The 19573-nt window shown below is 41.8% G+C and overlaps 1 protein-coding gene across 16 annotated transcripts in view; it reads left to right on the plus strand.

Moving 5' to 3' along the window:
- UNC79 (unc-79 homolog, NALCN channel complex subunit) overlaps positions 1 to 10661 on the plus strand; it is a 112842-nt gene extending 102181 nt beyond the window's left edge. For all 16 annotated transcript variants that reach the window (XM_054200187.1, XM_054200191.1, XM_054200192.1 and 13 more), the window contains 4 exons: positions 1156 to 1353; positions 3559 to 3636; positions 8483 to 8524; positions 9225 to 10661. In XM_054200187.1, coding sequence (XP_054056162.1) covers positions 1156 to 1353; positions 3559 to 3636; positions 8483 to 8524; positions 9225 to 9425 — 519 coding nt within the window. In that variant the 3' untranslated portion in view covers positions 9426 to 10661. The remainder of the gene's footprint in view (positions 1 to 1155; positions 1354 to 3558; positions 3637 to 8482; positions 8525 to 9224) is intronic.
- Positions 10662 to 19573: the final 8912 nt, after the last annotated feature.

Raw genomic sequence — 19573 nt, forward strand, 5'->3', positions numbered from 1 at the left:
CCAAATTGAACCTTTAGCAATGACAATCTCTGTAGCAAATTTCTCAGAAAGTTATTTATTCTAGTTGTATAATAGAATTAGATAACCTATAAATAATGTTATGATCAAAAGCTAATTACAGTGATGGTTCAAGCACACCTTTTTTTTCTCAAGGTGCTCTGGACAAGAAGAGTTATTGCAAGTCATAAGCCATTTGTGACAGTAGTTTAACACAGATATAGCAGCACTCTTTGACACCAACCAGGTTTTTATTAGTAGCAGAAGCAGAGTGATCACACATGTATCTTGTACATAAAATCCCCCTTTCTTTCCTCTTACCCAGTCAAGACACTGGTGCTTCCCATTAATTTCTTTGACTTTTTTTTTTCTCTTTCAAATAAGTCTTCCCAGTTTCTAAGCAACCATTGCGATGTTTGGTGCAATCATACTACCACTGCGCATGAATCACTGTTGCACTTGCAAACCAAGAACATGTCTCTGACCAAAAGCATCTTTCTCGTAATGAAGTAGTTCATGTCCAGTGCTCCTGGAGGCTCAGGCACTGTGATATATAACACGTATTAGCAAAGAGCTGTGCTTGAGTATGCAAAATGAATTCTCTGTTAGCTTTTCTAAACTTGTTTTTCTTGACTGTGAGCAGTTCTGTCCCAGCAAGGTAGAAACGGATGACAGATGAACAGAGCAGGTGTAAGATGATGTATTTTGTAGGATAGGCTTCCTTTCAGGTGATCAGAATCTGAATGACTTATCCCAGCAGCATTTTTGAAATGTTGTCATATGTGCCAGAGCCTCCAGCCCTTCCACAGGTTGCGGTAGAGTTTTCCATCAAGCAAGTCTCAGAACTAATCCTGAGTAGCTGTTCTGGAGAACTAACCTTCTCTTTAAAGGGACTGACCTTAATGCCATACACTAAGATTGCACGGGAGTGTGTGTTTGCAAATGTGGGTTTTAGTCTGTATATATAAAACCAGTTTTTAAACATGGAGAAGGTGTTATCAAGTGTACTTGACTTACTAGTTCCTAATGGGAGGGAAATGTGGGAAAGTGAGGGGCAAGCTGGGATGCACGACAAAGGAGTACTTGATGAAATCCTCTGCGCTGTATCCCAATATACTTATTTAAATAAACGTTTTCCTCTGTTATCTGTTTCTACAGACATCTGTTCTGCACATGTGTTCCCTCTTCCATGCTTTTATATTTGCTCAGCTCTGGACAGTGTATTGTGAGCAAACAGCAGTAGCTCCGACAGTCCAGAATCAGAATGAATTTAGCTTTACGGCAATCCTTACAGCCCTGGAATTCTGGAGCCGAGTGACACCGAGCATCCTACAGCTCATGGCACATAACAAAGTGGTGAGTCAAGTGCTGTGTACAGATTTAGTACAGATTAAACTTTGGAGGGCTTGGCTTTGTTTCAGTGGAATACATTGGACCATGAATGATGTCATAAAGCAACTTCGATGCTTTTGAGAAATTAAAGGGAAAGCTAATTAGTAGTGGTTTAAACTTGCAGTAGGCCTGAAACAGGATGTAGCCAGGATCTGCCTGAAACAGAATCAAGAGCTAGAATTGCTGCTTGTTGGATTAAGGGCTCCCTGCATCAGGTCTCACTTTATATATCTTCCTGTTCTTCACAGCGGTCCTATTGTTTCATCTGACTCTTCCTTACAGGATCAACCAAATGTTTTATGATAATTCTGTCAATATCCATTTGAATATTTTTTTTTACCACATGATGGTGAAAAAAATACAGAAAATGCTGACACTTGGCTACTCATAACCCATTAGTTACTCATAAAAATAAGCTACCTAAATACTCTGGAAACGTTTTTAAGTAATGAATGACTTGAAGGAGGTATCTCTAGAGATCAGGTTTGAAAGGGAAATGTTCACTGTGTTCAGAAATCGTCCAGACCATGTTTTGGAAATAACATTTAAGCATTTATTTATCTCAACTACTCATTGCTGTTAGAGCAGCTTTGTACAATAGCAACCTGGAGGGGTTCCAGCAGCCTTCTCATAGGCGCTACCTTTGCGTCCCATTGACTAATGATTCTTTGTGCCTGCAGGCTTAGGGTTGAGTGCTGCTTTCTGATGGGCAAGTGTATTTTGTTTCCTACTTCCGAGAAAGTCATGACAAGTCTGTCATGACTTGTCAAAACTTCTTAACTTTACCTGAGAAGGTAAATAGTAGCTCTGGCTCTGGAGAACCCGATACTAGCTTTGAGTGAGAAGGATTCTTTATACGTGGCCCAGTCCTCTAAGTCAGGTGTTCTTAAGGTTTGGGATTTTCATTCGTTCGTTGCTTGGGGTTTTTTTTCTTTTTTTTTAAATTGGGACCTGCTATCTATTTGGAAATTATTTTATGTGATTCCCCTTTCCTTATGCAAAACATCTTCCACCCAGGCAGGTACGGACCTTTGCCCTTTCAATTGTACTTGCATGGGCTGCACTTGAATGTCTTTGAACCAGTTACTATTCCCTTCTACCTTGTCCATACCGGGCAAGGACCACCAAAGCTGTCTTTAAATGATATTTTAGCCTCTGACATCTAGTGAGGTCTCTGGTGGAGGAGCCACTGTTGGGAACAGCAGTTCATGAAGCTCCATTTGAATGAACGGGCAGTGTGCATAATGCTTCTAACTAGCCAGTTGTTTGGTCAGACACAAAGTCTTCTTGTCAAGCCTCAGGACAAGAATATGACCTGGAAGTCCCAAGTTCCAAGCCTTATTCTGGAAGTATCTCATTATGTGGCTTTAGTGCAAGTTATTAAACTCTCTGCCTCAGCTATTGCTCTGTGAAATGTAGATAATACTTGCCCGTTTCACAGGGGTGTTGTGAGGTTAATTAGTTAGTGTTTGTAAAGCGCTTTGAAGATGAAAAGCACTACATAAAAGCTAAGTTTATTATTATCGAGGGGAATTTACACATAGTTCAGACAGGCACTGTAAATACTGCTGGCTCAGGGTATTTGTCTTGTACCTATGAATTTACACAATATAAAACATAAAATGCTGTCTACTACCAAATAACTGGTATTTGCATCTGTCATAATTCATGGTACAAAATGGATGAATTATGGACTAGCTGCCAGTTCAGAGCAATAAATTGTCTTTTGATGGGAGAAAAAAAAGGTGGTTTTGTGGGTATGTTAATTTTGGAAGATTCAGTAAATAAACATATCAATTTCTGACACACTGATTGATGAGAACTATACAGCAAAGGCATGTAAAAGGATTTATGATGTCTGAAAAGAACAAAGCTGAACGCAACTTGTTTTGATGTGCGATACGAATTAAAATACATCGAGCACTTTGAAATATTTAACAGATAGGTGTTGCCGCATCAGGGGAAAACTAAATAAAGACAAATGTCCCTTGAGTGCTCGTGTAATATTTAATCTTATATGTCAGTGGTTAAGAAATGCACATCTAGTGATTCAGTGTAACTGCCAAGCAAGTACAGGAAGAGTCTTTTTAGAGACTGTTGGCTTAGCTTACAACACTGTTAAGCTGGACACTAATTTGGTTTTATGCTTCATTTTTTTTTTTTTTCAAGATGGTGGAAATGGTGTGCCTGCATGTGATTAGTTTAATGGAGGCTTTACAGGAATGCAACTCTACTATCTTTGTAAAGGTAGGCATGCCATTCTATGAATACTTAGTTAATGATGTTGCCTATCTATTGTGATTTGTAGGCATACTGTCCTCTGCTTTCCCTCCCACTCAAAAAAAGAAAGTGGAAGAAGCTGAGATTGAATGCTAACGCAGAAATAAAACCTCATAGAGTATAACAAAAAATAAAATCTCTGGTAAGAAGTAAGACCAGACTATAATCTCAAATCCACGTTCTCCTGATTTGGTTTTTTTTTTTTTTTATAAGAACTTCTCACCTCTTTCCTTCTTCCATTGTTTCAATGGTCTTATTCATCTAATAGACTCAACTGGTGTCACTGACTTTGAAAACCTCCAGGTACTGTCTGAATTTTCAGCAATTCTGTAACTTTTAATCATCATAGGACCTTTGCATATCGCCTCACTGTTCTGATCCTCACGTTCTTTTAGATGGATAACAACAACTTTGTGCCACAGTGGTTTTCTTATTATTAGACGCCTAAGTTTCTGACTTAGTCAACTGTTATTTGATAGTGAATCTTCTTCCCCTGGGATGTGTAACAGGGTATTCTTTGGTTAGAGAATCAAATCCTGCATGCTCCATTTGTGTAAAACTCTTTTTTTGGAAATCAGTGGTCACTCTCCTGTGGGTCACCACAGCGTTTTCAGAACAGAGTCCCAAAAGACTGGGGTAGTCTCACAAGCGTGAATCGATTTTTACTAGCTTTTTTTACAAGTTTTCACATTGCATTATTCTGAAGGCATTTTTCACATAAAATATCAACAAATTAATAGTTTAACGCACTCTGAATCTAACTGAAATATGTTGGTTTATATAGCTCTTCTGTTGCTATAAAGGAAACTTCTGACTGTTGTTTTACTCCAGTCTTTTACGATCAAGGAGGAATTGAAAATAAAGTAGCTAAAATTGAAGGTCTTGATGTCAACTGGCATGAAAATATTCACACTCATTGTGAAATTACAGATTTATAGTCAGTAATTACTTGATTCACTACAGAAACTCTGACACTGTGGGATGTTAAAGTGATCGTGGCTGTCCCTGGAAGACATATGGGCTTTTCTTTCAGCGAGTCTAGGAGATTTGTCCAGGATTTGGTTGTCCAGGATTTGACAAGGGTAAAGAATGGCTTTAAAGCTGTGAAAAGAGAGGCCTTTAGGGCCAAATTCCTGTCACAATTCAAATGAATGCTTTCAGGGGGTTATATTTGAGAGTATTTATCAATAATATGCTCAATCAGGTTAAAAGCACATTGTTGTTACTGCAAAATCAAGCTCTCAAACTTGTGAAATTCAGGGTTAAGGTGCTAAGCTTGCTTTCATGTTCAGTGGATGAGAGATGGAAGAAAAGAATCTGGGTGTCCAGATCCCCTTTACTTGTTCCTAAAGTGAAATCCTGCAGGAATAATATACATAGATAATAGCGTTATAGGTTTCATAGCCCCAGATTACTAATTTTTTTCAAAACTAACTAATTGTAAAAATATATATAGCAGATCTGAAAGTAGGTGTCATGATTTGGGGAAGGACTTATTGTATGTTTGAAGTCCTTCAGAGAGGCAGAAGTGTAAAGTTTATTCACACAGGAACCAGTAAGTGAATAATTCGAAAAAAGACCCAACTTTGAGACTGTCCCTTCTTCAGTGGCTGTGAAGAAGATCTGAACTTTGTTACTTCTAGTTCAGAAGTCTGCAAGGATGTCTTTGCATATTAGTTGACTGGGCAGTTTTTTGGTACCTTGTTTTATTCTAGACAATCTTTTATTGCCCTGCCTTTGATAATGAAACAATTTTATCTTGTGCTTTAAAGGTTTTTTTTTTTCCCTCCTTTATTTGAGATGTAAGCCTTTCAAACAAGGTTTAGTTTTCACTGAAGGAAAGGACGTAGTGTAGTGAGAGATTTTTTTTTTTCTAAACAGAACATTCTTAGCACTCTATCAGAGATTCATTCAGCAAAATTAATAATTCCCAATGACTTCCTCTTGGAACTGAGCACAGTAGCACTGATAAATCCCAAGCATTTATCATTCATATAACTATATTTGCTGCAGTGTCTTTTATTCCACCTGAGGAATCAGGTGCTGGAAAAACTTCATTTGTCAATGAAGTCACTGCATGATTCAGCACACACGTATTTTTAATGCACCACAATGAGAAGGTGGTGCATGTCCCATGAGTCCCAGGCAGTTTATGGGATATTTATATTAGGTGGCCACTTTCTGTGTGACAAGTCAGGGGAAAATATGTCCTAAAACAAGAGAGAAAGTGAAGACATAAACAATACAGCTCTCCATCATTGAAAGCAGAGGTGCCTGAGATAAGCACTCCTTCATCTCCTCCTTGTGTTGGTGCTGGGAGGTTTCCTCCTCCTCTGTGTTGGCCTTTGCTATTAAATTAAACTAAACTCTCACTAATAGCATTGAGACATGTCTTGATTGCTTCTGATATTCTTTGAACCATTCCCTGTATTCTCAGAGGATATTTTTTGGATCTGATGTTAGACTATCTTTACCAATCTGGTGAGGAAAACAAAGGTTCTTTCCTGTGAAAAGATTTCAACCATTATGTATTTATTTTCTTTCTAAGTTGGAGTGATTCTATAAATATATATATACACACACATTTACACAGATGCACGCATACCCACGTATCTGTTTAATTCATTATATTTTCCTCTGAGGAGAAGCATTCTGTTTTAGGAGGGCTGTAATGATAGTGTTCAGCTTTCCTGTCATTTTTCTTTGTCAAAGGAACTGGGAAACTAGCCATCCCAGGACAGTCATTGATGATGGAGACCAGCTGCTTGCTGATCACAGCTCTCTGTCTGACCATCAGATGTATGTCTGAGGAATTTGGGAGCCTACAGTAGAGAAAGGAGCAGCTCAGCAAACTACAGCATCTTTTGCAGACACCTAGGGGTTTTGAGCAGCTCCAGGAGCTGCTGGGTAGAATTCTAAAGAACTGGGCAGACAGAGGAGTTGGGGAGCCAGAAAAACAGTGACAAACCTGTTCTCCAGCCTGGTTTCCATCAAAACTTGCACTGGAATCAACATAATTCTGTCGAAAATATAAACTCAAAAAAATTGCCGGTGTCTGACAGCAGTCTGTTCTTCCAGCTGTTCTTTCTAACTAGCTCTCCGTATTCTTCCTTTGTGAAGAAAAGGCTGGCTGAGGATTAGGTAATAAAACTCAAGTGCCTCAATAAAAATGTCTTCTTTTCTCATTTATCTAACTGGCAGCTGTAGGAGTGGAGGGTTTGCTTGCTTGTGCCTGCAGCAGAATGTTTCATTTCCCTAAATGTGTCCAGACCCTGGAAGACAGAAGTGGCGCTGGAGGACAATGATCTATATCTGACCTTAGACCTCTATAGAGTAGATACCAACATGAGCTAGTTTCCGTGAGTGCCCTTTAAAGTCAGTGGAGATAAACAGGTATTTTTGGACATGATTCATCTTGATCTATTTTAGATACCTGCTCTGGGACAAGATGAACTGGATGTGAGAAGTTCTTGACTCTCTCGGCTGACTGTAAAAGATATGCAGTGAATTGGTTCAGATGCAGAGGGGTACCCTAAGTTTTCTGCCTAGCTTCCCTCCTTGCTTGACACACTTGTGACACCAGTCCTGTCACCTCTGGCTAGCTCCTACAGGAACTTCATTAATGCTGGTTGAAATTTTCAGTGACATTTTGTTGATGCCAGTGGGACATGGAGCATGGCTTCTCAGTATGCTTACCTGGTCCCTCCTCTCCAAAAAACCATAATCGGGCCTTGCGGTCACTGGATCTTATTAAGCACTTCGTTAGTGTGAGAGACAACGGAAGGATGTACAGAGCTTGCATGTCTGGCTGCATTCCAGCTGTTTTGGCATGCATCTATCTGTAAATGCTGAGGTTTGAATATGGTTCTTCATGTAGTAGACTGAGTAATCAGTCCTGACAGAGCTGCATATGATTCTCCAGTAAAACAGCACTGAAATTGGAACAATTATTGTTCCTTGCACAAGGGAAAGCACTTTATCTAATGTTGTCAATAGTGATTAGGTTTAACTTGCAGCTCCCGGTAGCATAATTGGCAAATTGCAAATTTTAATGCCATTTGGAGGAACATTTTAGAACAATAACCTCAGTGGTTAAATTAATATTGGAGAACATGAATACTTTTGCTAGAAATGCCTCTCTGTCTTTCATAAGCTTGTCACGTTATACTTACTCAGAAACAAAAGTTCTCCGACGAGCAGGAGACTGAAATACATATCAATCCAATCATGGGTGATAGATTCTCAGACTTCCTTGAGTTGTTGTTCTGGATAGTTAAGAGTTCTTACCTGTGCCCCCATGCCTACAGGTCACATTCTGCAGTGATGCGCTGATGTGACTAGTGGCTTATAAAATGCTGTTTATCATTTAAATATCTGGCCCATTATTAGGAACTTCTGCTGCTTGTTTTTTTCAGTTCTTGATGCATACCTTGCCATGCAGGATGTTTGCTGTATTTATTCCGGTATTGCTCACCTCCACATACAGGAACACCCTCACAAGGACAATAAGAAGTGATTTCCTGTAACAAGTTTTTATTGTATACTCTCATCGTTGCCTTAAACAGGATATCAGTAATTGCTACTGGTGATTCATCAAGCTACAAACAAGGGAAGCTGGCTTCTTTACCTCTGAGAGTTACTTGCCCCGAAACATACGCATTGTTTAAAAATAACTAAGTTTTCAGATTTGGGGTTCAGGCTATGTCCATTCGGACAGCTAAATGCGTTAGATATACCCGTGTCTGTCTCACAGTAACCAGAGCACGTTTACAAGTCACTTGTATGATAACAAAATACACCTCTTTTCTTACAGCTCATACCAATGTGGTTGCCAATGATACAATCAAATCTAAAGGTAAGTTGTTTTTAGTACCTTTTTATTCTTAGTGTTACACGTTTCTGTAAATTCTGGAAATAAGATCACTAAATGTGGTCTCCAGTCTCTCTGAATACAGATCACTGTAGCATACCCAGATGTGCTGGATGGTTCAGCACTGAAGGTTTCGGGTGTGAGCATACAGAGAGCATCACCAGCTAAGATACTTGGCCTGCAATCAGTACTGCTCTCCCTTTCCCTTCTGAAACACTTTCTTCTAACCAGGTCCTGGGGCAGGGCCTTTCCTCCCTGTTTACTGACATTGGTTGTTCCCCCAGCAGTGGTTTTCGTGCTAACTTTGGTTTGAGAGTCCCTGACAAATCAGGATGGGGACTCTTGGCTCAGGAGATGGATTTGGGTTCTGTAGCAGATGTTGTGGGCCTGCTCACTTGGGTAAAACCATGCTAGCTGGCCCTGTTTGTAAGAGAGGGCAAAGTGGATCAGTGTGGCTTGCCAGTGAAGATAATTTGGTGATGAGAATAAAAGTGTTGGAGTTGGTCTCGGGATGGAATTGTTTCTGGAAGCACGTTTGCCTTTCATAGCAACACTACAGTGCAGGATGCAGAAGAAAGAAATGTGACACTGGGGCAGTTGCAGAACTTTCCCTGGCCAACAACCAGTACCTTTCCCAGTGCTGTATTAAAGGAAAGAAACTGAATGTTTTGCATTATTTCAACAGCATTTATCTGCTGGACTCCAGCTACGCCTCCAAGCCATCCAGAGCAATGTCAACCATCACAGCCTGAGGATGTTGCAGGGGTCAGGACAAATCAACAATACCTCATCTGTGCTCCGCAAATGGCTACAGTGTACCCAATTTAAAATGGCTCAAGTGGAAATTCAGTCGTCAGAAGCTGCATCTCAATTTTATCCTTTATGATTCACGTAATTTGTTCCAAATGTTCATTTTTAGCCTAGCAATAACAGGGTTAGAGCTGTAAGAGACCTTTTGTATAAATCAGTATACAGAGTATATACACTATCTATACTTTTTAGCCTAGGACAGATTGTGGAAAAGCTTATATTGGGTGAAGCTAAGAGCCTGATCCTGCCGGTCTTTAATTACACTTAATCGGAATCAACAGGTTCTCAAGTCTACATTCATGAACATGTATTTGCAGGATTGGACTCAAATCTATCACATTGTACATATCTCTCTGATCATTGAAATATCTTGTTCTTAAATGTTTCTTTACATTATTTTTGAAGCTAAGACAAAAATCACTTTTCTTTAACTTCTATTTTTTTTAAAAATAGAACTGTGGGTATTCACAAACATATGGAAGTGCTATGTTGCTATTTTTGATGATAACAAAAGAAAATAGGGTTTTTAGGAACCTTTATAGAAGTTGTTTTTTGGGGGGTTTCTGTTGTGGTTTTTTTTTTTTTTTTTTAGATTCACAGCTGGCAATGCAATAAAACCTGTCACTATAAAACAGTGATGTTCTAGCAAGGCTTTTTGTCATCATCTTCTGGGAAAACAGCAGCTTGTAAGGAGAGTTATTATAAAGTGCACTTAGAAATTAGGTTGTTAAACTGTGCCAATTCATTTGTCTTTTTCTTCAGTACTGTTTTCCAAAACTGCCAAATCTGATTTATTATTTTTTTGAAATATTGCTTTTACTTCATTGATTCTGTGCTGCTCTTCTTTGTAGGTTTCATAGAAGCCTCTTTAATTTTGTGACTACTGTATTGTATTCTTTTGTCAATACTTGTATACAGTGCAATTAAAAATGCATATCCCAGATGTATTCTTATTGATGTCTACAGAAATTAACTTGCAGACTTCAAGAGGAGCACGATTGGACCTGAACTTTTGCATAATGATATTTACAAATCACGGCATTTGCATACTGTTGTATTAAACATGATGTTTAATAACGGATGGATTTTAATATCATTAAGGGACTCAGCCAAAGCCCATTGGAATCTAAGGAGACTCAATTAATTCAGTGGATTTTACATAAAATCTTGAGAGCACCATGATTTACAGCCTCTTGTGATTAATACTTAAATCTGTGCAATCACAGTTGTATTTTCTGTATTTATTCCTGTAATGCACTGATTAGAAGAATAACAAACACACATTTAAGTTGTGTATTAGAGTGCTATTAAATTCCTACTCTTTGTTACCACTCTTAGAATCGACATTTTTCCTCCCTGATTGCATGGAAGTGGAAAGGCATACCTGTAAAGAACTGCCTGAGTACATTTCAGTTGTGGAGAGTCAGTCTTTCCTCAGTGCATTTACCAAAGGAAAAATGGAAATGTTCGCAAATCTGACATTAAAGTACCATTATGCTTAAAAAAAACACCCCAAACCCGAACAAACCAATCAACCAGCCAACCAAAAGACGGTAAAGCATGTGTTAGCTTGCTTAAAAGGTGCACCTCTCTGTGTTTTCAGTGGAGAGAAACTGATTTTTCTTTCCTTCCTTCTCAGATTCACACATTAATAGAGTCTAAGCTCAAAATGGACCAAAGAAAATCTACGATTCAGCGTTAAGCTATGTAATTGTAACTAGTTTTGCTTCTATTTGTTGAGGTGAGTGACTTGCATCTGACTAAGCAGAGTTTTTGAGTTTCTGGAAAACATTTCTGTTTTGATGTGATGATTATTAAGAGATTCACCAGATGATAATTTCTCAGTGTTTCAGGCACTGATTTTTGATTTTTGGCATGGTGAATTAAGATTGTGCAGATCTGCATGCATTGATGAATAGAATCACAGAATAGTTTGGGTTGGAAGGGACCTTTAAAGTCCATCTAGTCCAACCCCCTGCAATGAGCAGGGGCATCTTCAGCTAGATCAGGTTGCTCAGAGCCCGGTCCAACCTGACCTGGAATGTTTCCAGGCGTGGGCCCAGGTTCACTTTGTGGGGTCTGGGGTCACCCTAATGAAATGAAAGTGCTATTGGGGGCCTGAAAATGGGTCATGTAGGAGAGAGAGATTTTTGTATTTTCATCTGGTAAATCTGAAAGACCAACTGAAAGGCAAGAAGAGGGAGGGAATATGAAGCCCTTGGGTGTGAGGTGGGTGAACTTAGATGGGTGTAATGGGGATTCTGGAAACTAAAAGGATGAAGACAGATGATTTGTGGGGAAGAGCAGAGCCTGAGAAAGTGTCTTTAAAAGTCACTTGTGGAAAGCAGAAGCCATGATCAGGCATCTCACTGAGTAGATAATGGATGTAGGCAACATGGCACAAATGCATTCCCTGCCTAGCAAAATCTCTGCTTCAAAGCATCCGCTATTCAGACTGGCAAAACACAAAAAGAATGCAAATGCGGTGGTGGGTAGTTACTAAAATTAAACGCAAGCCAAAACCAGACCTGCTCAATCCGGCTCCATAACTGAACACTTCAAGACTTTGGGGGAATTTAGATCTGGTTTCAGCTCAGGGTTTAGAGATAAGAGCTGGTCACAGGATCTACCTCCATGTCTGAACGTTTGGTTTAGCATGGATCTGTCACTGATTATAATTAATATGGTTCTTACAGAGCTGTTATACATAGGCAAATTAAGACTGCAAATACGAATTGAGACGCTGCTTTAGCATAGAGAATACAGCCTGGAAGATGGTGTGACCAATGATTGGGGATGTGTTGACTAATAATAATCAATAACATGGGGCTTGGCCAGACGTGCGTGGCTTAACGCCTCATGAAAATCTCTAAGTGCACTCTAGGCATCTTCGGAAGTGCAGAAATCTGCATTAATTGTTTTTAAAAGCACTGTAAAATATATCTTTACAGTGCCTGAGGTCAATACACAACTCAAGTGAGTCACTCACATTATCAGTCTGAAATAGCCCAGAGCAGCAATTCTTTATATTCTGTAGGAAGATTAGGAAGTAAACAACATTTGTTGTTCCCTAAAAATGCTACCACATAGCAGAGGCCGGTCTTCCCGCTCTGCCATGCTCCCACCACGGCTATGTGTCTGGGAATATGTCCCCAGGAGCAGGATCCATCCTCTCTCTGATCACAAGGAGCAGTGTTTTGTCAGCCCTTGCAATCAGCTACTTAAATCAAGGCCTATTGCCAGGCCCGACCTAGTAAAAGAATCAATTTACTGTGCGTCGAACTGAAATTTTCAACAAGATGGGGTCCTTTGGCTGAAGGGAGGGGTAAAACCCCGCTTGGGCTGTGGGGTGTCCTGACACTGGATTGTGTAAGTCGGTGTCCTAAAAGTGAGGTTAACGTCACTGCCGGGCCCCTCCAAGTGCTTTCCTCCTGCCTGCCGGGGCAGCCACTGACTGGGCTACACACAGGATATCGCAAACAAACGGCTTTTGCAGCACATCTGTTATGATCTACATACGTGCCTTGTCTTATACGTAACATTTCTGTGACATCTCGTTAGAGCCGTGGCAGGTCAAAGGCCCCAAAACCACGCAGCGGGTTTTCTGGCTTTGCTTTTCATGCTCTGACAAGAGTCGATGTGCTCTAGGATGGACGAACGTTCTGGGCCTGCAGATCTCTCTGAGCCCTGGCCTGCACGGCCTCTTTTCGAGATGGATGGAGATTACCAGAGCCCAGGGCTGCTTGGTCTTCGCTAGCGTGTCCTGGAAAGGAGCTCTGCAACAAAGGTTCCTGTGCTGTTCCCCTGGCTGCACACAGCTCTGGGGGAGAGTTTCATCCACTGTTTTCCTTGTTGCATCTTAATGTAATTCTCCAGCAGGGTGGAAGCCTGTATTCCTTCAGCAGCATCTGAATCTTGATTGCACGGGTGCCATTTAGTCAACAACGTGGGTCTTCGTCTCAGCAATCTGCCCAAAACCAGGTGGAGGCAACAGCATTGGAGTTGTCCTGAAGTTGATATGCTATTTCATCGAATCATAGAACCATAGGGTTGGAAGGGACCTCTGGAGGTCATCCAGTCCAACCCCCCTGCCAGAGCAGGGTCACCTAGAGCAGGTTGCACAGGAACGCGTCCAGGCAGGTTTTGAACGTCTCCAGAGACAGAGACTCCACCACCTCTCTGGGCAGCCTGTTCCAGTGCTCTGCCACCCTCAAAGTAAACAAGTTCCTCCTCATGTTTAGGTGGAACTTCAAATGCTCAAGCTTGTGCCCGTTACCTCTTGTCCTGTCCCCAGGCACCACTGAAAAGAGCCTGGCCCCATCCTCCTGGCACCCACCTTTTAAGTATTTATAAGTGTTGATAAGGTCCCCCCTCAGCCGTCTTTTTTCCAGAGAGAAGAGAGACCCAAATCCCTCAGCCTTTCTTCAGAAGAGAGGTGTTCCAGTCCCCTAATCGTCTTGGTAGCCCTGTGCTGTACCCTCTCCAGCAGTTCCCTGTCCTTCTTGAGCCGGGGAGCCCAGAACTGGACACAGTACTCCAGATGTGGCCTCACCAGGGCAGAGTAGAGGGGGAGGATGACCTCCCTCGACCTGCTGGCCACACTCTTCTTGATGCACCCCAGGATGCCATTGGCCTTCTTGGCTGGCTCATGGTCATCCTGTTGTCCACCAGGACTCCCAGGTCTCTTTCAGCTGAGCTGCTCTCCAGCCGGTGAGCCCCCAACCTGTACTCATGCATGGGGTTATTCCTCCCCAGGTGCAGCACCCTACGCTTGCCCTTGTTGAATTTCATAAGGTTCCTCTCTGCCCAACTCTCCAGCCTGTCCAGGTCTCTTTGTATGGTGGCACAGCCTCCCAGTGTGTCAGCCACCCCCCCCCTCAGCTTTGTGTCATCAGCGAACTTGCTGAGGGTGCACTCTGTCCCCTCATCCAGGTCACTGATGACTATATTGAAGAGGACTGGACCCCAGTACTGACCGCTGGGGAACACCACTCGTCACTGGCCTCCAACTAGACTCTGTGCCCCTAATCGCTACCCTCTGAGCTCTGTCTTTCAACCAGTTCTCTATGCACCTTACTGTCCATTCATCTAGCCCACTCTTCCTAAGCTTCCCTATGAGGATGCTGTGGGAGACTGTGTCGAATGCCTTGCTTGTTTGTTTGGCTTGATGCAAATTTGAAAGGAAGGGCCCTGCATTTGTCTGTTGATTTATAACTCCAAATTACTCCCTCCAAACTCTGCCGAGCACAATTTCAGCTGGAGGCTGAGCATCGAGGGACGGCAGTGAGAAGAGCGAGTGGAAGGGAAGGTGTCCTGATGCCCCTCCAACTGCAGAGGGACCGGGCAGAGAACCTGAATCGGCCTCCCCAGGGCTTGCTGATGAGGAGTCAGCGGCCACCATTGGAGATGCTGTGGCTCAGGTAACGGGAGGCCGCATGACGATGAGGCCTGGCCAGCCTGGTGAGCTGCTGTGGTCCCCAAATCCTGCTGCTGGGAACCGGGGCGCTTCCAACTATGGCTGTGCGTGGTTTGTGTATCATAACTTGTGTGCAAGGTGCAGGAGGTTGTGAAGAGCTGACAGCACTGAGGAAGGGTGGCTGCGTTCTCATTCATAGTTACGAAGCGTTAACGTGGCAAAGCAGAACCCGTGATTGTTACTGGGAGTCTGCATCATGAACGACTTTACAGTATTTCACTGGGTTTGATAGATACCATGGGGCTGCCAGCTGACTGGCTGGCAGCCTTCTGCGTGCCGCCCCAGGTAACTTGCCCTGACATTGCCTTTAACCACCTCCCCATCAAACCCGACAAGCCATGACTGTGAGCCAGGAGGCCCCGGGTTTGATAGACACAACGTGATGCTGGGTCAATTTTCTCGATGTATAATTCAGCAGCTGGGCAACATAACTGTTACGGCTCGTTTACTATTTTAAATCCCTTCCAAAAGGTACCATAGCACAATAGCCTGTGAAGTTTTACACATAGAATAAAAATTTTATAGGTCATAGTTCCTTTAGGCAGGTTATAGTTTTTCTGGCAGCTCATGGCTTTCATGTGAAGTCAAATTGATTGCAGTGATGTTCTTTACAAAAGCTTTTCTAAACCTGTGAAGCCTTGCCATGCAGAAAAATGTCAGTAAAACAGAATATAAAGGACCATCATCAAAAGAAAGAAATAATCCCTTAAAACTGTTACCCATTTTGCACTGCTGAGGAAATCCTGCCTACACGGTGTTGATTAGTGAGATCCAAAGCAAGTACAAACTGCCAGACGTGTACCAAAGTCTACAGAGAGGCAGATTTACACCTGTTAAGGATCAAACCCTGTATTTATAGCTCAGAAAGAGCAAGGATTGATACTGTGAAGCAAGCAAGCACCTCAGGAATATGTTTGTGGTGCTAGTCGATTCCAGGGAGGTGTCAGATTGAACTGGTAAACCGATGCAGTCATGGTTTGATCTTCTTCTTTCGGATACATTTATTCAACACCAGGTTTCGCCATCGTTGCACAATCAAGCCAACAGTGGAGGTTTTCTTCTCTGTCATGGGGGAATGGCACATCTGGTCTCCTGTGTTTAGCTTGCGCCTTCAATTTGCTCTGATCACGCACACCTCAGCTCAGCCTTTTCCTAAATCATCTTAGTGCTCCAGTAGCAGCAGGTCTACTTTTCCTCAGGAGATCCTGTTAACGGTACCTGACCAAAGCATTTTCCAGCCTTTCAGTAACACAGAAAATAATACTCCTGGCATTTTCCTCCCAGTGATCACCAGCCTGAAGACATTGAGCTGGCTCAAATATCAGATGCTCATCTGCTCTGAGTGTCACAGTAACAAAAGCCCAGACGTATTTCTGGGCTTTCTTAGGAAGAGTGTGAGAGGGCCAGGCTATTTTCCCAAGGCCAGCTTTCAAATTTAAAACCATTTCTTTTCCTTTCCTTGCACCAGACCCCTACATCAGGCCCAAAAACATCTATGCCTGGATCATAGACAGAACTTTCTGAGCCCTTCTCTAATTATTATTTAAGATCCATTGAGAGTTGTCAGGGTGATAAAAGCTGTACAAATCAGGAAGAAAACATGCTTCCTGCTAATTTTATGAAACTCAAACCTATGCATCCCCAGCCTTTACAGACAAAAGCTTCCATGTAGCGACTGCCTTCTTCGGAACCTTTTCAGCAGCAATATTTATCTATGTTTCGTTGTAACTACTTCAATATTTTTCAATGTTTCTGTCAAAATGAATTGCAGCTGATTCACCTAATGTGTACTAATTTGCAAATTAATTCTATTAACTGAATTAGGCTTAACTGATCTGCATTGTCCAGTTATTCATCTGACTCATCCATCCACGTGGAGGAGAAGTAGCCTCAGTGGGTTATTGTTCTGTTCCTTTTGAATCACAAAACAGCTGGTGCTTTTCCCCAGTTGTGAGGCTGAGATCAAACGTTAGGGCTGCTGAAGATGCTTTTCTTCAAATGAAGGTATTAGAAGTAGGGAATTTAATAATGTTGCCTCAAGTGTCACAAAGCGGAGCAGATCTGAGTGGGACTGAGCTGTTTCCTTCCCTGTTCAGTGTCTCAGCAGGTGAAAACAGTAGGTTTGGACAACTCTGAGCTGTAGCAAAAGATTTGGTGAGAACAAGCTTAACTTGCAACTGAGTTTCCTAGTAAAAAGGAGTTTCAGATATTAGGAAATGAACCTTGGATTTGGGATATTTACTTCCCTTGCAGCCAATTTTACTGTTTGGCATGAGAGAGCTATTTCTGCTGGGAGCTGGAGCAGAGGGAAACATAACAGGCACCTCAAATACATCTGTGTAGTTTGGGTTGAGCTTAGATCTGAAGCTAGCAGGGGCCTTTGTCATGACGCCGGTCCAAAAGGAACAGCTGATCTTATAGTCTTAGACAACACAAAGGACCAGCAAATAAAAAACCTAGATGTGATTTAACTTAATATCTCTAAGCCAACAGCATCTTACCTGAGCTCTCCCGTGATTCCGAAGTGGACACAAAGTCCTACATGCCCTCCGTAAGTCCACTGTTATTAACCTCAGTAAAATATTAATTCTCAGTGCTGTCGTCATATGAATGTAGCAGTGAAGTGTATTGATTTTTTTAAAAGTGAAAATTGAGTCTCAAGGGAGTCTGGCCCGCGCGGACGATCACTTAATACACTGACGAATCCGTCAGCCATTGCTGTCTCCAGAAAAGAATGGTAGCTCGTGGTTCTACAGTGATGCTCGCTTTTGGCTCACTCTCAGGGAATAAAAACCTTGACTCTTAGAGGTTTCTGGGCATTCATCTCAAAGGGAGCAGGCACTTGCAAGTCATTGCAGTTCTGGGCTAAAGGCCTTCCATTACTACTTGATACTGAAGACTTTTTTTGTTTTCAGAGGTTGTTCTGTTGCTGAAAATCTCCCTTTAGGAGCCTTAATAAAGGTGGATAGCACTTTAAAAACTACAGAAAGGAAAATATATGTCCATCATTGAGAGGACTGATTTATTTTTTTCAAGACAGAAAGAATATTTTGAATTCGATGCCTGTTTCTCTGCCTTGTTATGCTTAAGCAACAACATCAACATAGCTCCGAAAAATTGCAAGGGTGATCCCTAAAGTGTCTCTGTAAATACCATCCCTTTTGTGCTCTGAATACTGCAGAAGCAGTTAAGCTTCTCAGAACAACTTTTTAATCAAAGCAACAAAATGTGCCACTCACTGCAGAAGTGAAGCGGCCTCCCCTTTGCCTTCTAAATAGGAATTATGATTTCAGCTTCTTTATTGCCACTTCTAAGCAAGAATCAAAAAGCAATCAAGTCTGAAGGACCGTAGGAATCTCAGATTAACACAATCAGTCTGACAGGAGGGAGACTTCTTTTTTTGGTATAAAAATAGCAAATAGCAATGCCAAGTAGGTCCTGTATTTTTTTTTTGTTGCCACTTGTTTCACACCATTAAATGCTTTGGAAGAAAGGTACAGTAACTGCAGCTATTATAGGTAAACTTTAGATGAATGTACCTGCCAGAATATAAATGAAATCCTATATCACTTTGCTCATTTGGTTTTGTTTTCCCCATCCTAAATGAAATTACAGAGAATTAAATTTTTGAAGCATGACCATTGCAGAGAGAATTATTCAGCTAAGAGCTGGCCACCTGCAAGAGGTTCCCTCCTCCCTCCCCTTAAGCTTGTTATTCATTGTCTCTGTTACTAATTAGGTTTTCGGACTTAAACTTAGTTTGCAGATGATGGATTTTAAAGAATATTGCAAGGGACAGGACATCAAGGTCAATATTTGAAACTGGCAGAGAAGTAACCTTCAGAGGGCTTATGCTTCTGCAATAGCCCAGGAAAGGGGGAGGCCGTGTCCTGGGCTGACATTCTTGTTTTAGTGTGTTTTGTTGTTGTGGGGTTTATTTTTTACCCTTAAACCACAGCATGTAGCAAATAGCGTGGTAGTTATGAAAGTTATGAAAGTTAAAGCCTTACTTATTAAAAGCAGCACCTGGTGTGTGTGAAGGTCTTCCCTAGACATCTGGGAAATGCATCCAGGGTGGATAAACAATATGTTTTCTTGCAATCTAAGGACAAACTGACAAGGAGCACAAGGGAGAAGGAGGCATTATAAGCGTTGTAGATAAACATTGACTGATTTATTGCTGATTGCAAATTCAGAAAGGGAGCTTTACAGGGCTGAAGGGAGAAGAGTCATAATTGGATCCACAGCTAATTCTGCAGCAGCGTGGCGCAGTTGCAGCTTAATCTTTCATATGTATAAAATGGAAAATTCCACTTCAGTCCAGTTCTGGTGCTAGATCTACTTTAAATAGCTCTTTTCTCCTCCAGTAGGCCTAATGACTTTGTTACAGTCTCTTGTGATCTAAGGCACTGATTGGAGCAAATAGGGTGATTGGAGTATGGTCCTCCACTGGTTTCATGGCTCAGGAAACCCTCTCGGGAAAAGAGTTTCACCATCTGGCCTATGCTAGAAACCACAAGGAGGAGTATTCCCTGAGAATGAACCTGTGGTGAATACAGCAAGGTCTTTATCATTTAAAATAAAAGCACACCAGCTCAATAGATAGACTACTTTCCGAGGACTTGGCTCTCGTTAACAGCAGCGTCCCTGCAGCTGGGACCATGATCTCCCATCCTGGGGAAATGTGCAGGCTTGCCAGTCTGCACCAGCGAGCCATGTCCTAGCTGTGCTGGTGTGGGCTCGTTTAC

Source organism: Rissa tridactyla, chromosome 4, assembly GCF_028500815.1.
Source record: "Rissa tridactyla isolate bRisTri1 chromosome 4, bRisTri1.patW.cur.20221130, whole genome shotgun sequence".
Lineage (NCBI taxonomy): Eukaryota > Metazoa > Chordata > Aves > Charadriiformes > Laridae > Rissa > Rissa tridactyla.